The 21,127-nt window shown below is 30.5% G+C and overlaps 2 protein-coding genes and 1 pseudogene across 3 annotated transcripts in view; 1 reads left to right on the top strand and 2 right to left on the bottom strand.

Moving 5' to 3' along the window:
• Positions 1-21,127, top strand: part of LOC105782722 (pentatricopeptide repeat-containing protein At5g18390, mitochondrial) — a 62,212-nt gene that overhangs the window by 35,649 nt on the left and 5,436 nt on the right. The window lies entirely within an intron of this gene.
• Positions 5,206-6,279, bottom strand: LOC128035993 (germin-like protein subfamily 1 member 11). The gene is made up of 2 exons (XM_052626305.1): positions 6,131-6,279; positions 5,206-5,923 (listed from the first exon to the last, which is right to left on the bottom strand). Exons 1-2 carry the CDS (start codon positions 6,252-6,254, stop codon positions 5,385-5,387), a joined length of 663 nt encoding a protein of 220 aa, XP_052482265.1. The 5' UTR covers positions 6,255-6,279; the 3' UTR covers positions 5,206-5,384.
• Positions 17,910-20,024, bottom strand: LOC105782723 (pentatricopeptide repeat-containing protein At5g18390, mitochondrial-like; annotated as a pseudogene).

The raw sequence follows: 21,127 nt of genomic DNA, 5'->3' as shown, positions 1-21,127 counted from the left end.
TCTCCTCTGCTGCCAAATACAGGAAGATAAGATCTGCTATCTTCATTGATCTGTTCTCTGGGGAACATGCCTATATGTTCTATTTTATGAACCTAATTGTGCCTAGTGATTAGGATGACATGATCAGAACGAATCAAATGCTCCTAACTAGATGTGTATGAATGACATTTGAATGAATGCAAAATGTTATGAAAATGATTCCTTAATGCTTAAGTTATCATCACGCAAAAGCTTATTAAGGCTTTATCACTGACGTGCTACACCGCCTTCTTGCTCGGCTAGCATATCCAAAGAAACACTTAATCTGATTGCCCCCCACTGTGAACGTCAAAGTTCAATCCACTGGGTCATAAAATTTGTACCATCAATCTCCCACTGTAACCCAAGGGTAGAAAGATATGGCTTTTTTCAATCTTCTCCTATCGCAATTCAAAGATACAGAATGTGAAGCTCTTTGGTTCTTTACCCCATTCCCAATGTGTCATACCAAATGCTCATGCAAAATTTTCTTCTCCGAGAAAATATTTTCTTATTACTCAGTGATCATTGCTTATTTGTTCATTGAAGCTTTGTCACCAACACGGCATCTTGTCATTTTGTTCAATCAATGTTTGGACAACAAAATCTGAAAGGATAGTCTTTAACTTAGACTCTTCCTTCTTAGATATCTCACCCTTTAAACTTGGTGTTTTCTAAACGATAGTCCTGTTTCAGGTTCCTATATTATTTAGAAACTTCTAGAGTAATATGTAAAACTTTCATTGTGAAAGTATCATCATTCCAATGCAACATACTTGCAAAAAAGAATATAACGATGGATGAAATAGAATTGATTTGACAGCAAGCTCGAAATGAATGAATTATCAAGGGTAGCAAGAATAAAAGAGGAATTGATTGGAACACGTATCTTGAAAAAGAATGAAGTATTCCAAGAACAACAACAAATTTAATATATAAATAGTATGAAGGTTAGGTGCCCCAGATATCGCAGCTTGAACTTCTCTGTACAAACTTTCTGAAGACTTTCCTGAGTTTGACATGTGTTTAGGAGATCTTCAGGACTCTGTCGATGCCCCAAGATGTCGCCTTACCCTTTCAGGTATAGTAAGATCACCACATGCCCCAATCTGATCACTTCATGCCCCATTCTGATCAATATTTGAGCCGCCCTTCGGGTTTTTAACTCAAATCCCCTTTGGCTAAAGAATTTATCCACTGTTCAGCTTTGTTCTTCAATGAGAAAAGGAATAACCGTAAATGAATGGCATCGTTAGTGACGCCATTAATCTTGAAAGTATCGTAAATTTCTAGAAAATTAGCCAAATGAGTATTTGAATCTCTGTCTTGCAAACCTTAGAATCGAACAAACTATTGTACCATCTAAATAGTGTTCAGCTTTAGTTCAAAATAATTTGCATCAATAATGGGTCTCACAATACTCGATTTAGCCCCAGTCAGAGTGGACTTGGCATAATCGTACATAGTACGAGGAACATGATCTGGATTCGCAACAACTGTAGGAGGTAGCTGATTATTCTGATTACCACTCATCTTCTCGATAATAACAAAGTACTCTTGTTCGTCTACTAAATTCTCTCGACTCTGCCTTGTTTCTCTACGGTTTTTACGAGCTGTACTTTTAATTTCACTGTCAAATTACAATGGTTTTGACGGGTTTCTTCTAGACATAAACTAAAGGAACTTGCCAGAAGCAAATAAAAGAAAAAATAGAAAGTAAAAATTAAACTAAAAATAAAAATTATAATAAAAATAAAAATAAAAATGGCTAAATTAATAAAATCGAGTGTTCCTAATATTTTAGTTCCCGACAAAGGCGCCAAAAAAACTTGATGGTCACTAAACTAACTAAAAATAAGACAGAGGGAGCGCACCTATCGAACAATAGTATAACTATGGTGAGTAGAGAATATCGTATCCACGAGGACTAAAAGTACTAAAATTACCGTCTTCTTGTTATTTAGCCTAAAAATTGGAATGATTATGTTTTAATCTAAAATTACTAAACTAATTTAACTCAGAACGCAACAGAGAATGAATCAAAGAAATAATCAAATATTAACCAATGAGATAGACAATACTCAGGAAAGAATCCACCTAGACTTCACCTATTATTATGAATTTAAATTAAACAATTTATTCACTTGTGTCTTGATCCGTAGAAATCCCTAACAACTGACTCTAGGTTGATTAATTGAAATCTCTTTCTAATTAAAACCCCTATCGTCACATTAACTCGATCTATGAATTCTCTTATTATATTTGACTCTAATCCGATAGATTTATGTCGTCCTATTTCTAGGATTGCATGCAACTCCACTCAATTATGCTAAATCTACTCTTAAACAGGGACTTTTGCTTCATTAAACACTGAAATAAGCACATTAAACATGAATTAATATCCCAAAAATATTAAAACAAGAAATAAGCATACATAATTGAAAACATGCCTTCAGAGATTGCCAAGTAGTTAAAAACATATGGCAGGAGTTAGGGATTCTTGATTACCAAATAGATGAAAGAGAAGGACTTCAACAGTGGCTAGGTGAAATACTCACCAGAACGAGCAGTGCTTAAAGAAAAGTTATTGATGCGATCTGCCTCGGTAAAGTGAGTCGAGTCATATTAGTTGTCTGATCTTCGACGAGAAAGTATTGTTCCAAACTAGTAATAGGCTTGTAATCGGCTAAATAATAGGATAGTGGGTGTAAATAAGTTCAAAGTAGGTTAAGTATGGTTTGAATAGGTTGGGCTACCAAAGATATAAACATAAGTAATTTGATAAGTAGGTGGAATGGAAATTGAACTCAAGCGTCAAGAACGAACCAACACTATAAAGAGTGTGACCCGAGACTTATATAGCTTAAGGTGGTTTGGTGAATGAAAGAATGGAACCTTGACCCATTACCTAACAAGATAGGAACCAAAGGTATAAAGGATAGGGTGAACGCCACACCAAAATGGTGAAAAGTTCAAAAAGAGAATCAAATTGACACCACTGACGAGCAGATAAGTCAAGTGAGACTCGGATGAAATTTGGAGAGGAAGAAACCTCACAAAGAACTCAAATTTCATTCAAATTGATAAAAGTCTTGACAAAAGTCCTTACAAATTGAAAATAGCTAAGTACTTATAGCTATGACAGAGGCTAACCGAATAGACAAATTCATAGCTTAATGACTAAATATTCAGCTTTAAATGAGCTGAAATAATCTTGGATAAATCCATAAGCCTTCATTGTCCATGTTCAGTCTTTGGGGACTCCACAAGTTAGCTTAATGAGGAAGGAGTTCAGCTGAATGAATTTGGAAGCATTGGGAGCTGATTGGGCATGTCTAGGTTCGGCCATGAGCTTAAATGAGCTCAATTAATTTGCCTTGTTCAGCCGAATGTTGAAGGCATTGATTGGGCAGCTTGAATAGTCATTAGAAGTGTGAACACCAAGTTGAAGAGCCATTTGAATGTGAATGGTTATAACCGAATGGACTTCATGTATGAATGGGATATTCAGCAAGTGTGAACACCTTCAAGGTTGCCTTGGGAAGATGTTCAGCCAACTTGGAAAATTGATGGGCAGCTACTTCTTAGCCGAATAGGTGCTTAGAGAATCCAAACAATCAACCACCGTGCATTGTAGCAGGTCATGCATGAATCTCTCCATTCGTTGTAACCAGTTGTTTATGCACCTAGCATTAATCATCCTTCATGATTTTGGCTGCACCAAAATACAATGAACACATTTATGGAGTTAAGGCAAGCTTAAATTCAGCTGGAACAAAATAAATTCATACCTTAGACACATTAATAAAATATAATGAAGCTAAGACAAATTAAATATTGACTTATCAAGACACATTAATTCGGCTAGCTCAAATTATACTAAAAAAACATGTAATAAGCTGTAATGAGCTAATAAACTAATCAATGAGCTGAAACAAAATAAATTAATTAAAGTAATCACTTAATTTATTCTAGCAATAAAGTAAATGAGCTGGAAATAAATTAAATTGAGCTCAAACGAGCTGAAAGAAGCTGAACGGAGTTTGGGAAAACTGAACTTGAGTTAATATTAATAAAAATCTCAGATTTCATGTCAAAAAAAAAATTGAAGGATAAAGATTTATCATTTTAGATAAAATAAAAATGTTGAAATGAAGCAATTTTAAGAACAATTGTTGGTGGAAAATTTGGTCGAAAGGAAAAGAATTATCGTGAACTAAAAATGGGGAAGAAAGTGATGATGGTTGGTGGGTTTTGGAATTTTGGTGGGCAAGTGGGCTTGGGTATTTGGTGGATTTTTATGGGTAAACTAAACTCAATGTCATTAAACTATTAGTAAGTTTACATTTTGGGCATTTAATTTTAAAAAATTAGAAAATGATCAATAAATTTAATTATTTGTCATTTTAGCATTTAACGTTTTTGGTTTTTTAATATTTTTACAAAAATAAAAATTTAATTTAATTTATTAAAGGGCATATTCGTCATTCGAGTATCTTTTTTGCTATTACATATCTATTCCTCTCAACCAAACACATGAATACTACTACAATACTCATTCCATTCCATCTAACAAAACTACTATTATGTCTATTCAATTCCATTACAACCTTATTCTATTCTCACAGAATGACTATTCCATTACAGTCCTATTCTATTCCAATGAACCAAACATGCCGTAGCGAATAACATTTAAACTTGAATTGAAATAAAAACATGTTTTCATGTTTTGTTTAATATTTTGGCTCAAATTTAGATATGACTTTATATCACAGTTTGAAATTTAAAGTATAAAATTTCTCATTTTAGTATTTAATTTTTTACTTAACTATTACTTTTGTTTTATTTTACCTCAAAAACTATTGGCATCCACATCCTTATTTTTCTTGAGATGAAAATAATACTTCAAGTATAAAAATAAAGTAGCAAAAGAAAAACTAAAATAAAATAACCAGTAAAGTTGAAGATCTAATTTGTTATTTTTTAATAATTTCATTATAAGTCCTAATTATATTTGCTCTTTTTGAGATAATGCCTAAAATTACTCATAGCCCCTCCCAACCCATGAATAGGAGAATAATTCGTTTCAACACACTCGAATCTAGAACTTCTTACATTGATAACAATACCCATACCAATCGAGTTAAAACTCAATTAGTAATTTGTTACTTAAATATTTCTTATGGATTCAAATAAAGACCACTTTTCAATTTTATAATATGCTAAAATTCAAACAAACATAAGATGAGGCCCATAAACAACCTCTTTTATTCTATATTTCAGAAATAAAATAAAATTTAATTTTACTATAAATAACAAATGACAAATTCAAACATCATTCGAACATTCCTTCGAATGTTATCCCATCAGAATTTGGATTGAAGATTCTTCACCATTTTCCTATCCAGATTAAAAGTCTTGGCAAGAATATCAGCATTAATGGAAGGGTTTGAGCCAAATACTGTATTTGCAATAGTGATCACCCCTGGGTTTTCACTGCTAAGACCAGCAAAGGCGACAGCATAGGTGTTCCCTATGTTGTACTGAAAGTGAATGAGACCCACAGGAAAAACAAAGACATCTCCTGGATATAGGACTTTAGAAATCAAACGATTATCTGGATTCGATGTAATGAAACCGACATGGAGTGTGCCTTCCAGAACAACTAGAATCTCTGAGGCACGAGGGTGAGTGTGAGGAGGGTTCAGGCCACCGTTAGGTGCATAGTCAATTCGAACCATAGATATCCCCAATGTGTGAAGTCCTGGCATCTGTGCAACATTAAGAGGTGTGACAGTAGATCCAAATGTGTTGGATGTGTTTTTGCGGATATGGAGACCTGAAAAGTAGAAGTCATCTGCTTTGGCAAGCTTTGCGTCTTTGCAGAATTTTCCGTTGACAAACACTGCATGAAAGCAAGAAATGTTAGTCAATACCAGAAGAAGAAGAAAAGATGAGTTTATGTTACTAAAACTTGAATTTAAGTGTCGAATATATGGATGTGATAGATACGAGTGTAAAAGGAGATTCATATGCTGTTCATGTCCGGATATACATTAGACACAGACACAAGTAGCTCAAGAAAATGAAAGTATTTGAAGAGAAGACATACCAGAGCCCTTGGGATCATTAATGGCTACACAAAAGTCCTGAAGAGGGCTAGGATCAGAGGCAAAGGTCAAAGGCGATGCAAGAGCCAAGATGAAAATGGCTACGAAAATCTGAAGGGCTTCCATTTTTTGTACGTGGTAGAGTTATAAATTAGATTCTTAATTCTATTTATTTGAGAGGCTCTGCATGAATGAATGGCCATTGATAGGTTGAAGTCATTGAATTAGTCTATGATTTTGGCTTATTTTATTTCATTTCTTTAATTTGTACCACATCCAACAGTACATGCATATTGAAACAAAAGAATCATTTTTTAGTTACTGTTTGTATCATTCTTCAGCAGGCCTGCATGAATTCATCTTCTTTTCTCAAATTAGGACATATTGAAACAAAAGAGTTCTATTTTCTTTTTCAGATATTAGATGTTTATCTTTTTCTTTCTTTAAATTTGGCTCCGGCAGGATTGGGTCATGCTGGCATTTTCTGGATTGAAAGTGACTCAAACAGTATCTGAAAATGAAGTAGATCCTAATTTTCTTGGTTGAGAATAATGGGCGTACAAGCCCCATTTGATGGCCCATTTTACTCCAAGAAAAGGAAAATGGAATTGAAATTTGAGAATGGATTTATTAACGGTGTAAAATAAGATATAAATACAAGTTTTATATTGCAGTTAGGAAATTTTTATGTTTCTAGATCTTATCTAAAGAGTAACATGGACGTGATTTAAGTTCAATTATAACATTACTTCTATACATAATTTAAATCACTCTTCGACTAATATTTCTTCTTAAAAGCTTAGGATTCGTTTGTTTCACGGAAAATAAGTTTGAAAAATATTTTCTGTATTTTCTTATTTGCTTAACATAAAACAACTTGGTCAATAAAAATAACTTATATATCAACAAAAATAAGTTATTTTTCCTGTAAAATGACTTACTCTCTCGAAAAGCGTAAGTTATTTTCCGAAAAAAGTTCCTCTATTATATTGATAATAAATTTTATTTTTATTTTTAAAATTATTAAAATATTATAATTTTTAATATTATTAAACATTTATTTTTAATCATATAATAAATTATTGATATAATTAATATAATTTATTATTTTAACAAATTATTTAATAATTTTATATTAATAATAAATTTTAAATAATATTATTCACATATAATTGTAAATATTCAATATTAATATTTTAATAATAATTATATTAATAACAAATGTTTTATAGTATAAAGGTTAAAATAGGATAAACTACCAAAATAGTCACTTTTTTTTTACAAAAGTAAGCTAAATGCACCATGATTTAATTTTCAACAAATAAACCATAAAATTTAGTCATGATATTTTAATTTTGAGACATTAAGTTCTTGTATTTTTATATTTAAAATGTTGGTTCATCACTAACTCTGTCTATTCTTCCGTCAAATTTGCTAAGTTGGAATTTATAAAGAACAATAAAAAAATTTCATGGTGGAAAATCTTTTGTTTTTTTTATTTTTAAACCGATACCCCAACCGGTTCCTGGCCTGATTGACCAATCTGGTCCAATTTAGATAACATTGAAAATTGAAATTTATGTTTATATTTTTAAAATCATTTCAATTTTTTTTTATTTTAAAGATTTTTATTTTTCATAATTTTTCATTTTTTAAATTTTTTATTTTTTAATGAAAATATGAAAAAAAAATTAAAAAAAATGTGTTTTTAAAGGGTAATGACCAAATTGGCAAAAAGCTGTCAATGTTTAGGGCAGAAAATGTTATTTTACCTTTAACATTATTAACTTTAACAACAAAATTAAAAGGAGGGATCAAGATTTTAAATAAAAAATATAGGGACTCAATGTTTTAAAATTCAAGTATAGGGATTAAATTTTAAAATAGAAAGGGCACATGGACTTTTGACATATTTAAACCTTTTTATATAAATAACACTAGAAATTTTATCGCACATGTATGTGTATGAAAATCACATATTTAGAACATAGATTTATGTTTAGAAATAACATAGAATAAATAATGAAATGTTACTTTGGAACTAATTAATAATTGTACAAGCCCAATATTTGCCCGGCCCATTACCCAATAAACTTAACCCATTACCCAATAAACTTAACCCATTACCCACCTAAACACTAGCCCAATACCCAAATGATATTACAAGCCCAAACGGCCCAAACTTAAAACAATTTCAGCAAAAATAAAAAAAACCTAACCCTAGGGCGCCGCATGCTAGGACCTGCTGCCACTGCCTTTGTCCCATCGCCGCACGTCCCATCTGCACCGGCGCCGTGCACCTGCTCCACCTGCAATGAGAAGAAAACACGCAAAGAACAGTAGCAAACAGAGAAAAATGAAAAATGAAAATGAAAATAGCATTGGCTATAAAGCCAAGTATCATCTCTGTAACGGGGGTCCCCCCCACCCTTTTTTTTTCACAATTTCAAGAAATAAAAAAGCAAAAAAAACAGATTCAAAGAAACAAAGGTGCTTTATTTATTTATTTATTTTTTATTTCAAAATAAAGGAAATAATAAGAAAAAGAAATTTGTTACCTTTCGGGTAATGGGGGACTCCTCCGTCTTGAAGGTGGTCAGGCCAACTGGCTTGCCGAAAGGACCCCACCGGCGGCGAGGAGAAACCGAAGGGTTTTCTTTTTTTCTTTTTTTCTTCTTCTCTTTTTTGACTTTTGAGAGCCTTTTGAGCTATCTTAACCCCAAATCGGGGCTTTGCTCGAAAAAAAGAGTGAAAAAGTGTTTTTTTAGTTTTCCGCCACCGTCTTGGCGATGGCGCCGTCATAAACAATGGGAGCGGCGGCTGATGAACGGACTCCTGGCCGAATTTTCAAAAGGGAGAGAGAGACTTGAGAGAAAATTTCTGAGTTTTTTTTAGGGAAGAAAGAAAAATGAAATTTAAAAAAAAAATTGGTTTTATAAAAGGTTGAAACGGCGCCGTTTTGGGGTTTAACCCCAGTAGCCAAAACAACGCCGTTTTGGCCTTAGTGCCCTTTTACCCGCGCGTCGACCCGACCCGATCAGGGGATCCGCGTGTTTTTGAAATTTGGGTTATTTACTCTTTTGGTCCTTCCAATTTTGCGCCTTAGTGCAATCTGGTCCCTTTTCGTTTTTTAATTTAGCCGCATAACTTTACTTTTGTTTCATTTTAGTCCCAATCAAAGTGATGCGTTTTGGAGGGAGGGATATTTTCTGTTCTGGTCCCCCTTCCTATGCGCGTGTCACAATTTGATCCTTTTCTCTGTTTCCAATTTCTATTTCTGCATTAAGGTTTTTGTTTAGTTTCAATTTAATACTCTGCTTAATATTTTAGTTTTATTATTAAATTGATCATTTTAATATATTATTACTATTTATTATTCTCAGTCTTATTTTTCTTTTGTTTATTCATTACTATTGCTAATATATTAATTAGTTTTTTTTAAATTATCTTAACTTTATATATATATATATATGTTTACATACTCTTATATTTTATAAGTTTAAAGTATATATATTTGCATGTGTATATTTTATAATTTATTTATACATATATGTACGTGCTTGTATTTTTGTACTTTTTAATTTGTATGGACATACATATGTATTTTATCTTTTCGTATTGTTTTTGTCTTCCTATTTGATATTTATTTGTTTATTTATTCTTATGTTCGTTATTATTTTAGTTTTCTTTTATTTATTATTTCATATACTTGATTATTTTATTTATGTATTTTATTTCTTTTGATTATTGCTTATATTATTTGTGCTTGTATCATCATCATCATTTTGTTATACAAGTTAATATTGTGTTTACTCCTACCATTTCATGCTAAATTAATTTTATTTAATATGATTTTAAAATGAACAAAATTTCGTGTTTAGATTCGAGAGGATCGTACCCTAACTTACTGGGTTTCGATTTTCACGATAAATCTAAATACACGAATCTTTTTAAAACTCAAATTTTAAATGATCTCGGGATTTAAAAAAATCGCGTCCTAACTTACTGGTCGTGATTTCATTTTTAAATCCGAGATGGCTAAAATATCTTTTAAATAAGCATTTTTCATTCACATATCGGGAATTTGAGACATTGTGTCCTAACTTATTGGATATGATTTTCTTTCTCGAATAACGTGAAATATGCCCCTTTTCCTGAAAATTGTCAACCTTTTAATACAATGATCGTATTTTTAAAAGCCTTCAAAGTTCTCAATTTTCGACATTAAGACATTAACTAATCAACTAGGTACCAATTTTGGGCGTTACGAGGGTGCTAATCCTTCCTCGTGCGTAACCGACTCCCGAACCCGTTCTTCTGAATTTCGTAGACCAAACTTGTTATTTTAATAAAATCAAATCGTTTATTAAAAATAACCACTTTTCGAGGTGATCCAATCACACCTCATAAAAAAAGGATTGGTGGCGACTCCCATTTCATTTTTCAAAATTCAAGTCGATCCCGTTTTCATCAAAAAATGGTGTCAACAATAATAACACATGAAATATGTGCAATATTAAAATGTAAAAAATTAGATTAAATTATGAGTAAAACTAAATTTAAACACAAAAAGTACATCAGATTAATAAATTAGATTCTTCACCATTTTTCTATCCAGATTAATAAATTACAAATGTGTTTATTTTTTTGGAGTCATCCGCTTCAATGCTTAAAACAAAATATCTTTCTAATTGGACTTGATAGATGACATATTAGTCTTCCAATCGGTTCATTTTCAATTAGACTAAGGTAATATTTAGGTTTGTCTACTAATACAAATTGTCTTTCCGTATTACGATCCGACCACGTAGTACCGCTTATTATCAATTTAAGCATTAGACAACCAATTAACAAAATTTACTTCTCTTTTGCTATGCATGCAAAAACTACGTGAGGACAATATATAAAGTATTAATGTAATTCATGAATAATTTTTTAAACCAATATGTTCAAAAAAATTACAAATGTACATAGATGAAAATATTACACTTAGGGCACCGAATCAAATATAAATTACGTCGCAACGAAGAACCCCTTCACATTGCAACGTTAAACTGAAATTTGAAAATTCTATAAATTGGTCCTCGCTCAATCTCGGGTTAACCTTAGAGCATTCTTACGCTCATATATGAAGGGTTATACATCATATATCTAATGTTTATAATGTTGTTGTTGTTGCTGCTACTATTGCTGCATATATGATGATTTGAACTTATTGTTTTACTGTGAACTTAATGGTAATTGTTCTGACAACAATGTGACATCCTGTAACATAGATTCGATAATTGAGTCGAACGAGGGGTGTTACATTTTGAAATTTAAAATTTCAATATTAAAGAAAAGAAAAGAAAAGAAGTTTAAAATGTTCGACAATGGGGTAAATAAGTACAACACAATAATTTTAATGATTATTTTAGTTTCTACCTTCTTTTTTTACGTTAATCTTTAATTATTTTTACCCGAATCAAGATTTTAAAAAAATATTTTGGTGACCAAAATAAAAGTGTAAATATAATATGAACATGACTTAGTGACAGTTAGATACCGTTAATAATTTAATGCTTAAGTGAAAAACATTCTAAAATTAAGTGATAAAATTATAAGTATTTTTATAACCAAAATAAAAACAACTTAAAACCAAATCACCAATGACACAGATAAATAGATTAAAATTTTAAGAATTTAGAATTCAAATATTTTTCATAATTGGATAAAAATATTGAAATTGAATATTAAAACTAAAAGGTCAACCGCTTTCGGCCTTTTTGGATATGCCCCTATTATAGCAAATATTAGAAAACTTACATTTTTCTCAAAAACTAAAAAGCTAATCGATATCCGCCTTTTTGGATTTTGCTTATTTACAATGTGAGCAGTATGCAATGGTTGTTCCTTCTTCTTTTTTAACGCAACTGAACCAGAAGAATTTAATTATTTATAAAAATAATTAAATGCAAAATTTATGAATGTAAATAACTCTTTTTTTGCAGTGATAGTCGCTGTCGCCTGATACACCCGTGGCAAGTTTCCTCTTCATTAGTTAATTATTGACTTTTTAAAAAGTTAATTTTTTTAAGTGTCGCCATAGTGTTAGGTGAAACCAACATTTATTTTTCAAAATACCTATTAAAAATACGAGTATTCAAGAAGGAAAAAAGGAAAAAAAATATTTTTTAGCAGGTATTTTAAATAATACATAGTGGTGCCGCTTGATATAGTAGTGACACCCAAAAATATTTTTTTTTTTGAAAAGGGTGATGATTGGCTAATGATGAGAGGCGGTGTTACTAGTGTGTTAGGTGGTACCGACGATCATTGTGAAGAATGAACCATTTACGATATAAATTTTGACTTGAATCATTTTCATAAAAAATTAATTTTTTTGAGTCAGTTGTGTAAAAAAGCCGAACCCCTCTTATATCCTAATTTTTGCCTTTGAATCAGTTGCGCAAAAAATCCAAACCCCTAAACCCCTTCGAAAGCTAACTAATATCCGCCTTTTTGGATTTGCTTATTTACAATGTAAGCCATATGCAATGGGTTTTTTACGCAATTGACTCAAAAGTATTTAATTATTTACGAAAATAATTAAAGTCAAAATTTATGAACGTAAATGACTCTTCTTTACAGTGATCATTGGTGTCACCTAATACACCGGCAGCACGTGCCCTCATCACTAGTCAATTATCAATTTTTTTAAAAAAGAAAATAATTTTTTTGGGTGTTGCCACCTTGTTAGGCGACACTAATATCTATTTTTCAAAATACTTGTTAAAAAAATGAATATTCAGGAAGGAAAAAAAGAAAGAAAAAATTTAATAGGTATTTTAAATAATACATAGTAGTGGCGCCTAATACAGTGACGGCCCTCCAAAAAGATTATTTTTTAAAAAAGGTGATTATTGACTAATGAGGAGAGGGCGATACCGCTAGTGTGACAGGGGGTAACAAAGATCATTGTGAAGAATGTATAATATACATATATAAATTTTGACTTAAATCATTTTCATAAATAATTATATTTTTGAGTCAGTTACGTAAAAAGACTGAACCCCTTCAAAATCCTTAATTTTATACGATAGAGACATGAAGTATGATGCAAAAATTTTTACGGTTCACAATATTAGCATGTGACGCTAGTCATACGCAACAAAAGGTCGTTATAGCCACAGTCCTAACTTCCTTTTTCTTCGTTGAACCGATTAAACTTTCCATTATTGGATATCTCCATTTAATTTTTTTGATTAAGAAAATAACTTCGAATTATCAATGTTAATTTAGAGTTGTTTATTTATTCAAATTAACCACGAAATTTACTGCATGAAATTACACAAAATGAGTTACAAAAGATAACAACAAAAGAAATCTCAATCAGCAAGTTGCAAGTAACACCTTCAAATTATTGTTTATATAAATATTATAAAACTCCTAGTGAATCAAGACAACATTTTTTGAAGTGTACATGCCTATACAACAAGTTTACATCTTTGGCTTAATTAATCAAGTATTAAGATAATGTTAGATTTTGTACCTATATTTTTATAAAATATTTAATGTGGTATCATATTACTAATATGTATTTTATTATGGTAGTTAGTGTTAATATCATTAGTGAATTTACTAAACCAGCCAATAAAATTGCACACTAAGTAAAATAAAAAATTTTAAATTAAAGACAAATAACCAAAGATGTGATTAATAAAATATAGTTAAATACCAACTTACATGAAAGTACCTGTACATAAAAAATATTACTTAAAATTAATTTAAGATAAAAAATTCTTGGGAAAAGATGATCATTTACTTAAATGGAGAAGATGGCGTTTTCCTTATGTAAGTTTAATATTTACTTCTTTTTATTAACTATATGTTTAGTTTTTAAATTAAATTAAATTTTATTTTATTTAGTTTTTCACGTAATGTTAGATTTGAAAAAAAGATCTACACGTCGAATTTTCATTGGCTGGTTTAGCAATTCACTAACAGTGTTAATACCAAGTACCATAGTAAAACACACATTGATAGTTCATGTAACATTGACAATGAGTATCATATTGGGCATTTTATGAAAGTACAAGTACATAATAAAACACATATTGATAATTTAGGTATCACATTAGACATTTTCAAAATACATATATTACATTGAACATTTTATAAGAATACATATATTAAATGTGACATTATTCCTTAAATATTTTAAGTTAAGTAATCAATTTCGATTTTTTTCTAATTTATTGAAAACCTTTTTCAAATTCAATTGTATTGGATCAAACTATTTGACTGGATCAATTATATTGAGAATTAATCTATAATCGATAAAAAAACAAGTAAAACTGATTTTTTTTTATGATTTTGGTCCAAATTTCCGATCCAAACCGGAAAAAAATAATCCTACAAACAAAACAAATTAGGCCAAACCCAAAAAATGAATAAAAAAAAAGTGTTCTTCTTAGCCCTAAGTCGGGCAGAGCCCGAGCAGAGAAACAGGCTAAATAAATAGCATATGTTATTTTTAAAAAAGTATTTGCGGAATTAGGCTGATTTTCACCATATTTGGAATATACCGATTCTAAAAAGAGAGGGGAAAAAGGCAAAACACAAACAGAAACAGAAACAGAGGACAAAACGAAAGGGATAAAAACGAAAGAGAAAATACAAAGGAAAAAAGGGAGAGGAGAACTCAGAAATCATCAGAAACGAAGCAACGGTTGAGTCATTCTTGACAGGATACTATCAAAGCTACGGAATTTGTGGTTAAAAGGTAAGCTTTTTTTCTTTTGAAACACTGTATCTTGATGTAGGGTTTTGGTTCAGTGTAATTTAGGAATTTGGGGTTTAGAGTCCAAGTTCAATCACCAAGCTTGTACCAGTTTGTTTGGAAATTTGGGGAATTTGGGAATTTTAGCGTGTCTAGGGTTTGGGAAGAAGTACCAATCTTCTGTGTTTGTTTTCTAGTTTGTTCTTCTAATTGTTGAAGGGCCCCCCAAAATAACACTTGTTCTTATGTTCATGTTTTGTTCCCCAGAAGTAACACTGCATTTGCCCAACTGTTAAAGAAAGGAGAACTCAAAATTGTGGATTAACCATTTGTTACTGCCTTATTGATCAGCTCGTATTTAGGTAAGTTTGCTGATATTATTTTTATCAAAATGTCCTTACTTTTATTCCTTCTGATTTCAGAGTTGAATTTATTTAGTTATTAGTAAAAAGGGGTAAACAACTGAACTAAAACTACAAAAGTTTACTCTTCGACAATCTCTAATTTTAGTTGACTTCACTGTGAATTTCCTCAAATAAGCATCACAGTTTTTGCTTTAAGTGTTATTTAAACTTTTAACTTGGTAAAAACATTTGAATGGCTTGGAAATTTTTGTGCATTTTAAAATCTCTTTTAAGAAAAACTTATTGGGTGGGGCTGGACCAAGCCTAATTTATTCATATGCTGTTGAGGCTTTGGAGTAATTTAGTATAAAATTGCATCTACAGGTAAATGCTTTAGCTGCTTTTCCATCTTTATATATTTTTAAATTTTTCTCCATGTTGCAGTAAAAATTGTTGAAAGTAATTTTCTTAGAACGTAATCGACTTTCCAGCACTCTGTAATTAGCTATGTAGTTGGTAAACAATGTTAAACTATGTTACAGGATTTCTTCATTCTCCGGTTGTTCCTAAAGTATCCGTCTGACAGCTATATCTGGATTCCCGACACATATTCAAACATTGATATAGAACACATGGAGAACAAAAAGTTCCTTTCACACCAAGTTCCTACATGTCTGTTCTGCTTTGTTCAATGAGTTTGTTATTTCTCTGCTGTTTGTTTCTTACACACGAGATTTGGATATTGTATATACATTGTAAAAATGGGCTGCCCGATTTAACAGAATGTTAAACACATGACTTACTAAAATTTAAGTATATATTACATTACTTACATTACTTACTAAAATATATTACATTACTTAAATATATTACTTACTAAAATTTATAACTTACATTACTTAAATATATTACATTACTTAAAATTTATATATATTTTTAAATTTTTATATATGGTATGGATACATAACCTATATTTCAATTTTATTGTTAATAAATTTTATAATTTTAAAAATAATTGTAAATGTTATTTTTAAATATTAAAACCTATTTTTTAAAATATCATCCCATATATGGTATGGATATATAACCTACATTTCAAATTTATTAGTAATAAATTTTATAATTTTAAAATAATTATAAATAAGATACATAAAAGTGATATACTTACATTACTTACAAAACTATACACTATTTTTAAATTTATTTAAAAATATACTAAATTAATAAATTTCAAATATAATGTACTAAATAATGTAAAATAAAAAATAAAAATACTATATTTTTAAAATTATTAAAATCCGGAAAAAATACGAACATAAAAATTTGAAATAAGGGTTTTTTAATTTATTTAAAATAACACACTAAATTAATACATTTCAAATATAATGTACTAAAATAATGTAAAATAAAAAATTTAAAAATAGTATATTTTTAAAAGTAATAAAATCTAGGAAAAAAATACGAGCAGAGGGCGAAATAATGATTTTTTAAATTTATTTAAAAACACACTAAATTAATACAGTTCAAATATAATGTACTAAAATAATGTAAAATAAAAAAATTAAAAATAGTATATTTTTGAAAAGTAATAAAATTCGAAAAAAAATACGAACAAAGGGCCAAAATACGAACAATTGGTGCCGCCTGTGCCACAGGCACCAAAGGTGCCGCCTATGGCAGGCCCTCCTTCAGTATGCTTTTTTTTTAACTGTTTTTTTTTGTATTATTTTGGTAAATAAAAAAAGTTGTAATATTTTGGTATTTTTTTGTATTTTTTTTGTAATATTTTGGTAAAAATCCCTATGGATATATAACCTATATTTCAATTTTATTGTCAATAAATTTTATAATTTTAAAAATAATTGTAAATGTTATTTTTTTAAAATATTAAAACCTATTTTTTAATATATCACCCCATATATGGTATGGATATATAACCTACATTTCAAATTTATTAGTAATAAATTTTATAGTTTTAAAATAATTATAAATAAGATACATAAAAGTGATATACTTACATAACTTGTATATAAACTTATATATAAACTTGCATAACTTACATAATAACATGATAACTTACATAATACATAACTTACATAACTTAAATAACACATAATACATAACTTTGATAACTAACATTATACACAACTTACATAATACATTTCTTACATAACTTACATTATACACAACTTAGTTAATATTATACATAACATACATAATACATAATACACAACAATTAATAATATACATAATAGACATAATACATAATACACAACTTACATTATACATAACTTAAATAACATACATAATACATAACTTACATAGTACATAACTAACATAATACATAACATACATAATACATAATACACAACAATTAATATTATACATAACATACATAATACATAATACACAACTTAATTAATATTATACATAACATACATAATACATAATACATAACTTACATAAATTACATATTACATAACTTACATAATACACACACACATAATACACAACTTAATACATAATATACATAATACATAACTTACATAACATACATAATACATAACTTACATAGTACATAACTAACATAATACATAACTTACATAGTACATAACTAACATAATACATAACATACATAATACATAATACACAACTTAATTAATATTATACATAACATACATAATACATAATACATAACTTACATAAATTACATAATACATAAATTACATATTACATAACTTACATAATACATAAATTACATATTACATAACTTACATAATACACAGCTTACATAATACACAACTTAATACATAACATACATAATACATAAATTACATAAATTACATACATATCGATGCAGAAATCAATCTCCTCAGTTTTACAGATTGTTTCCACCAAAGAATTAAATGTAGCAATGTCAGGCACAAACCCTTCTTTGGTCATTCTTCTTACCATTTTCTTGGCTGATTCAAGATAACCTGCATTCAACAAACCTTCTATCAACAAATCTCGACCTCGAACCAGAGGATTAAACCCCTTCTTGCTCATGTCCTCCAAGAAGTCTTGCGCTTCCTTCATCTTCTCAGAGTAACACCATCCATTCACCAGAACTGTGTATGTCCTCTTGTCTGGTACCTCACCTTTCCTAATCATCTTCCGGATTAATGCATATGCTCCATGGAACATCTTCACCTCACAAAGTGCAAAGAACAATGAATTGTTAACGCTAACGGTCTGTTTGCAACCTAAATTAGTGCTTTTGTTGAAAACTTCCACAGTCTGGTCTATGAGGCCGTTCTTCTCGTACTCTTCAATGATAAAAGAAAGGGTATCACAAGAAAGGCTAAGCTACTGCTTTTGCATTTGTTGAATGGTTTTCCATATGGATTCATACTTTCTATGGAGAATGAGGATCTTGACTAGCTCCTCAAATTCGACGGAGGTGGGGGTGTAGTGGGAACGTGCCCATGAGAATAAGCGAAGAGATTCTGAGAGTTTGAGCAGGAACGAAGTATGCGAAATACAAGTTCAGAGTTCACAGAAAGGTTCATACGGTTGAGAATGCGCTCTAGATGAACTTCACGACAAACGATGTTGGAAATGTGGTGGATAGCTACAAATTAGTCACCTTCCGAAACAAAAGTGATGGAAACAGAAGTATCTTGGAGAGAATTTGCTGAGGTTAGGGTCCTAAAGGAACAGAGAATATTCTGTGATCTATTTCCATATTTGTGGAGCAGCTGTGCAGACCGGAGCATTTGCAGTAGAAGTTACAGTCCAGTAACCTGCATTTCCACCTTGATACTCGTTAATTGACAGAAGCAACAGAGGAATAGTATGATGCAATTTCAAAGAACTTCCATACTGTAACAAGGAATAAACAGAAAATACCAATCACATGTACCACATCGAAAAGGAAACAAGACAAGATGACTAAAATCAATGGTAAAAAAACTCACTCTTATCATACATTAACATATAAACATATTAAGCTCACTTCTATGAGTCCTACGTTTTGCAGTAGTTGCTTCTTTAGACCTAGCCCTCTAGGGCAAAAGGAATTTGAGCTACATTTCGCTAACACCAAAGAGAAATGCATAAAAATGGTATATTGAGCATCAGAAAATGGCATTTCTTAAAATCATTTCACATTAACAACTTGTTTGATATACAAAATTGAACGATGAACTGAATGTGTACATTTCTTATTCCACTCTCATGTTCATTCAAATTGAGCATGTTTTCATGCTTTCAACAACAAGGCATCGTAGGTAACCCATAGAAACAGAATAATTAAAGAAGAAAAAAAACCAAATAACACAAAACAAATAACTCCATAAATTTGCTTGCATAGTTTAACAGTCGGATACAACTATTGAACATAACCCAGTTTGAGAAAGCAACGTTCAATACTTGAAAGTAACATTTTCTAATAAAAGAAGTTTGTTTTATCCATTAAAGCTAAATACCCATTAATAAATTTATCACTTTTAACCCATGTATATAACTTCCTATATCAAAGAAGAGATTGGCAATCTTAAAGAAAATCGAACAGAAGCTTAAAGTAGAGACTTTGAATAACTCAATTAAATCTACAAGCTTGAGAGTTGGAGTTGGAATTAAAATGGAAAAGAAGGAAAATATTTGCGAAAAAAATAAAAATAAAGAACACACCTCCTTTCTCAGTGGCTGCTAGAGATGGATATTGCAAAGAGTTAGAGCGTGAAGACTTCAAAGACACATAAAAACCAGAGAAAAATATGAAGTTTGGGTATTGGGCCTTGAACTGAGTTCAACCCATTGGATTAAATAGTGTACTTGTGAAAGGCTGATTTGGATTAAATCCAACACTTACACCATGTTTGGTTGGGTGTATTGGCATAGCCTATGCCAATACACCCCTAATCGGTGAGCCCTACCTAATCCCTCTTTATTCCGTCGTTTGGTTCAATGTATTGTTAATACGCGTGTAATACATTACTTTCCTAATCGGTGAAAACCATCGATTTCTAATCCCTCTCTTTTGCGCAGATTAGCTGCCGCTTCGGTTTACCCTCCCTATTTTACCCTTTCTGCCGATTTGCTCCCTCTGTCTATATGCAAATCTTGAAACAGACATTGAAGATGGGTTTCACAGACATTGAAACAGACATGAATGAAACTATGTCAAAACAATATAATTCCTATTTTCAGAATTAAAAAAAAACACTTTCTTCCTTTTCTTATTTCTCTCTTCCAAGGTCTTCATCATAGAAACAAAACCCAAAGGTAGAACCATTTTTGCAAGCATAATTTTTCGGAATTTCGGAGACCACTTCTTTCACTTTCTTTGGAACTCTGTTTTCTTCTTTCTTGTTTGGGAATTTAAAGATGAAGAAACGGAGAGGTAAGCTGACTTGAAAGATGATGGAGCAAGTGCCAGGGGCATTGGGAACTAGCGCTAGCTTGGCTCTTCGTTTGGGACAAACCATTTTCTCCTCTGCTTCACTTCTTTTCATGTGTTTGGATGTTGAATTCTATAACTATACTTCTTTCGGTGATTCCCAAAGCTTCATTTCTTCTATTTTGTTGGGTCAAATTTTGATTTTGGTTTTCTCTTTACCATTTAATTGTCAATACCCATGCCCTTATTTACATTATTTTGTTGGAATTCAATTTATTTTACTTGATTTACGGTGTTAAAGTGAAAGTCTCTGGGAAAAGCATCACGATCATCATCTTGATGAATCTAGTACTATGTTAGGAGTTAAAATTTTATGAGAGGATGATCGAATTTCTTTACTTTTCCATTTTTATTGAGGAAGAAAGATAAATGCAGATCAAATGAGTCAGTATGCAATTCTTTTATGTGATCTTTTGGGTTCGGGCTTTGGAATTATCAAATGCTTTCACTT

Source organism: Gossypium raimondii, chromosome 13, assembly GCF_025698545.1.
Source record: "Gossypium raimondii isolate GPD5lz chromosome 13, ASM2569854v1, whole genome shotgun sequence".
Classification (NCBI taxonomy): domain Eukaryota; kingdom Viridiplantae; phylum Streptophyta; class Magnoliopsida; order Malvales; family Malvaceae; genus Gossypium; species Gossypium raimondii.
The sequence above is the reverse complement of the archived record's forward strand: the minus strand, read 5'-3'. Positions and strand labels throughout refer to the sequence as shown.

What these genes read in the sequence shown, in the direction of transcription:
- LOC128035993 (XM_052626305.1), bottom strand. Translation starts at nt 6,254, where the DNA reads ATGGAAGCCCTTCAGATTTTCGTAGCCATTTTCATCTTGGCTCTTGCA. An exon ending in TAATGATCCCAAGGGCTCTG is followed by an intron (nt 5,924 to 6,130) that starts GTATGTCTTCTC and finishes GCTTTCATGCAG; the next exon opens with TGTTTGTCAACGGAAAATTC.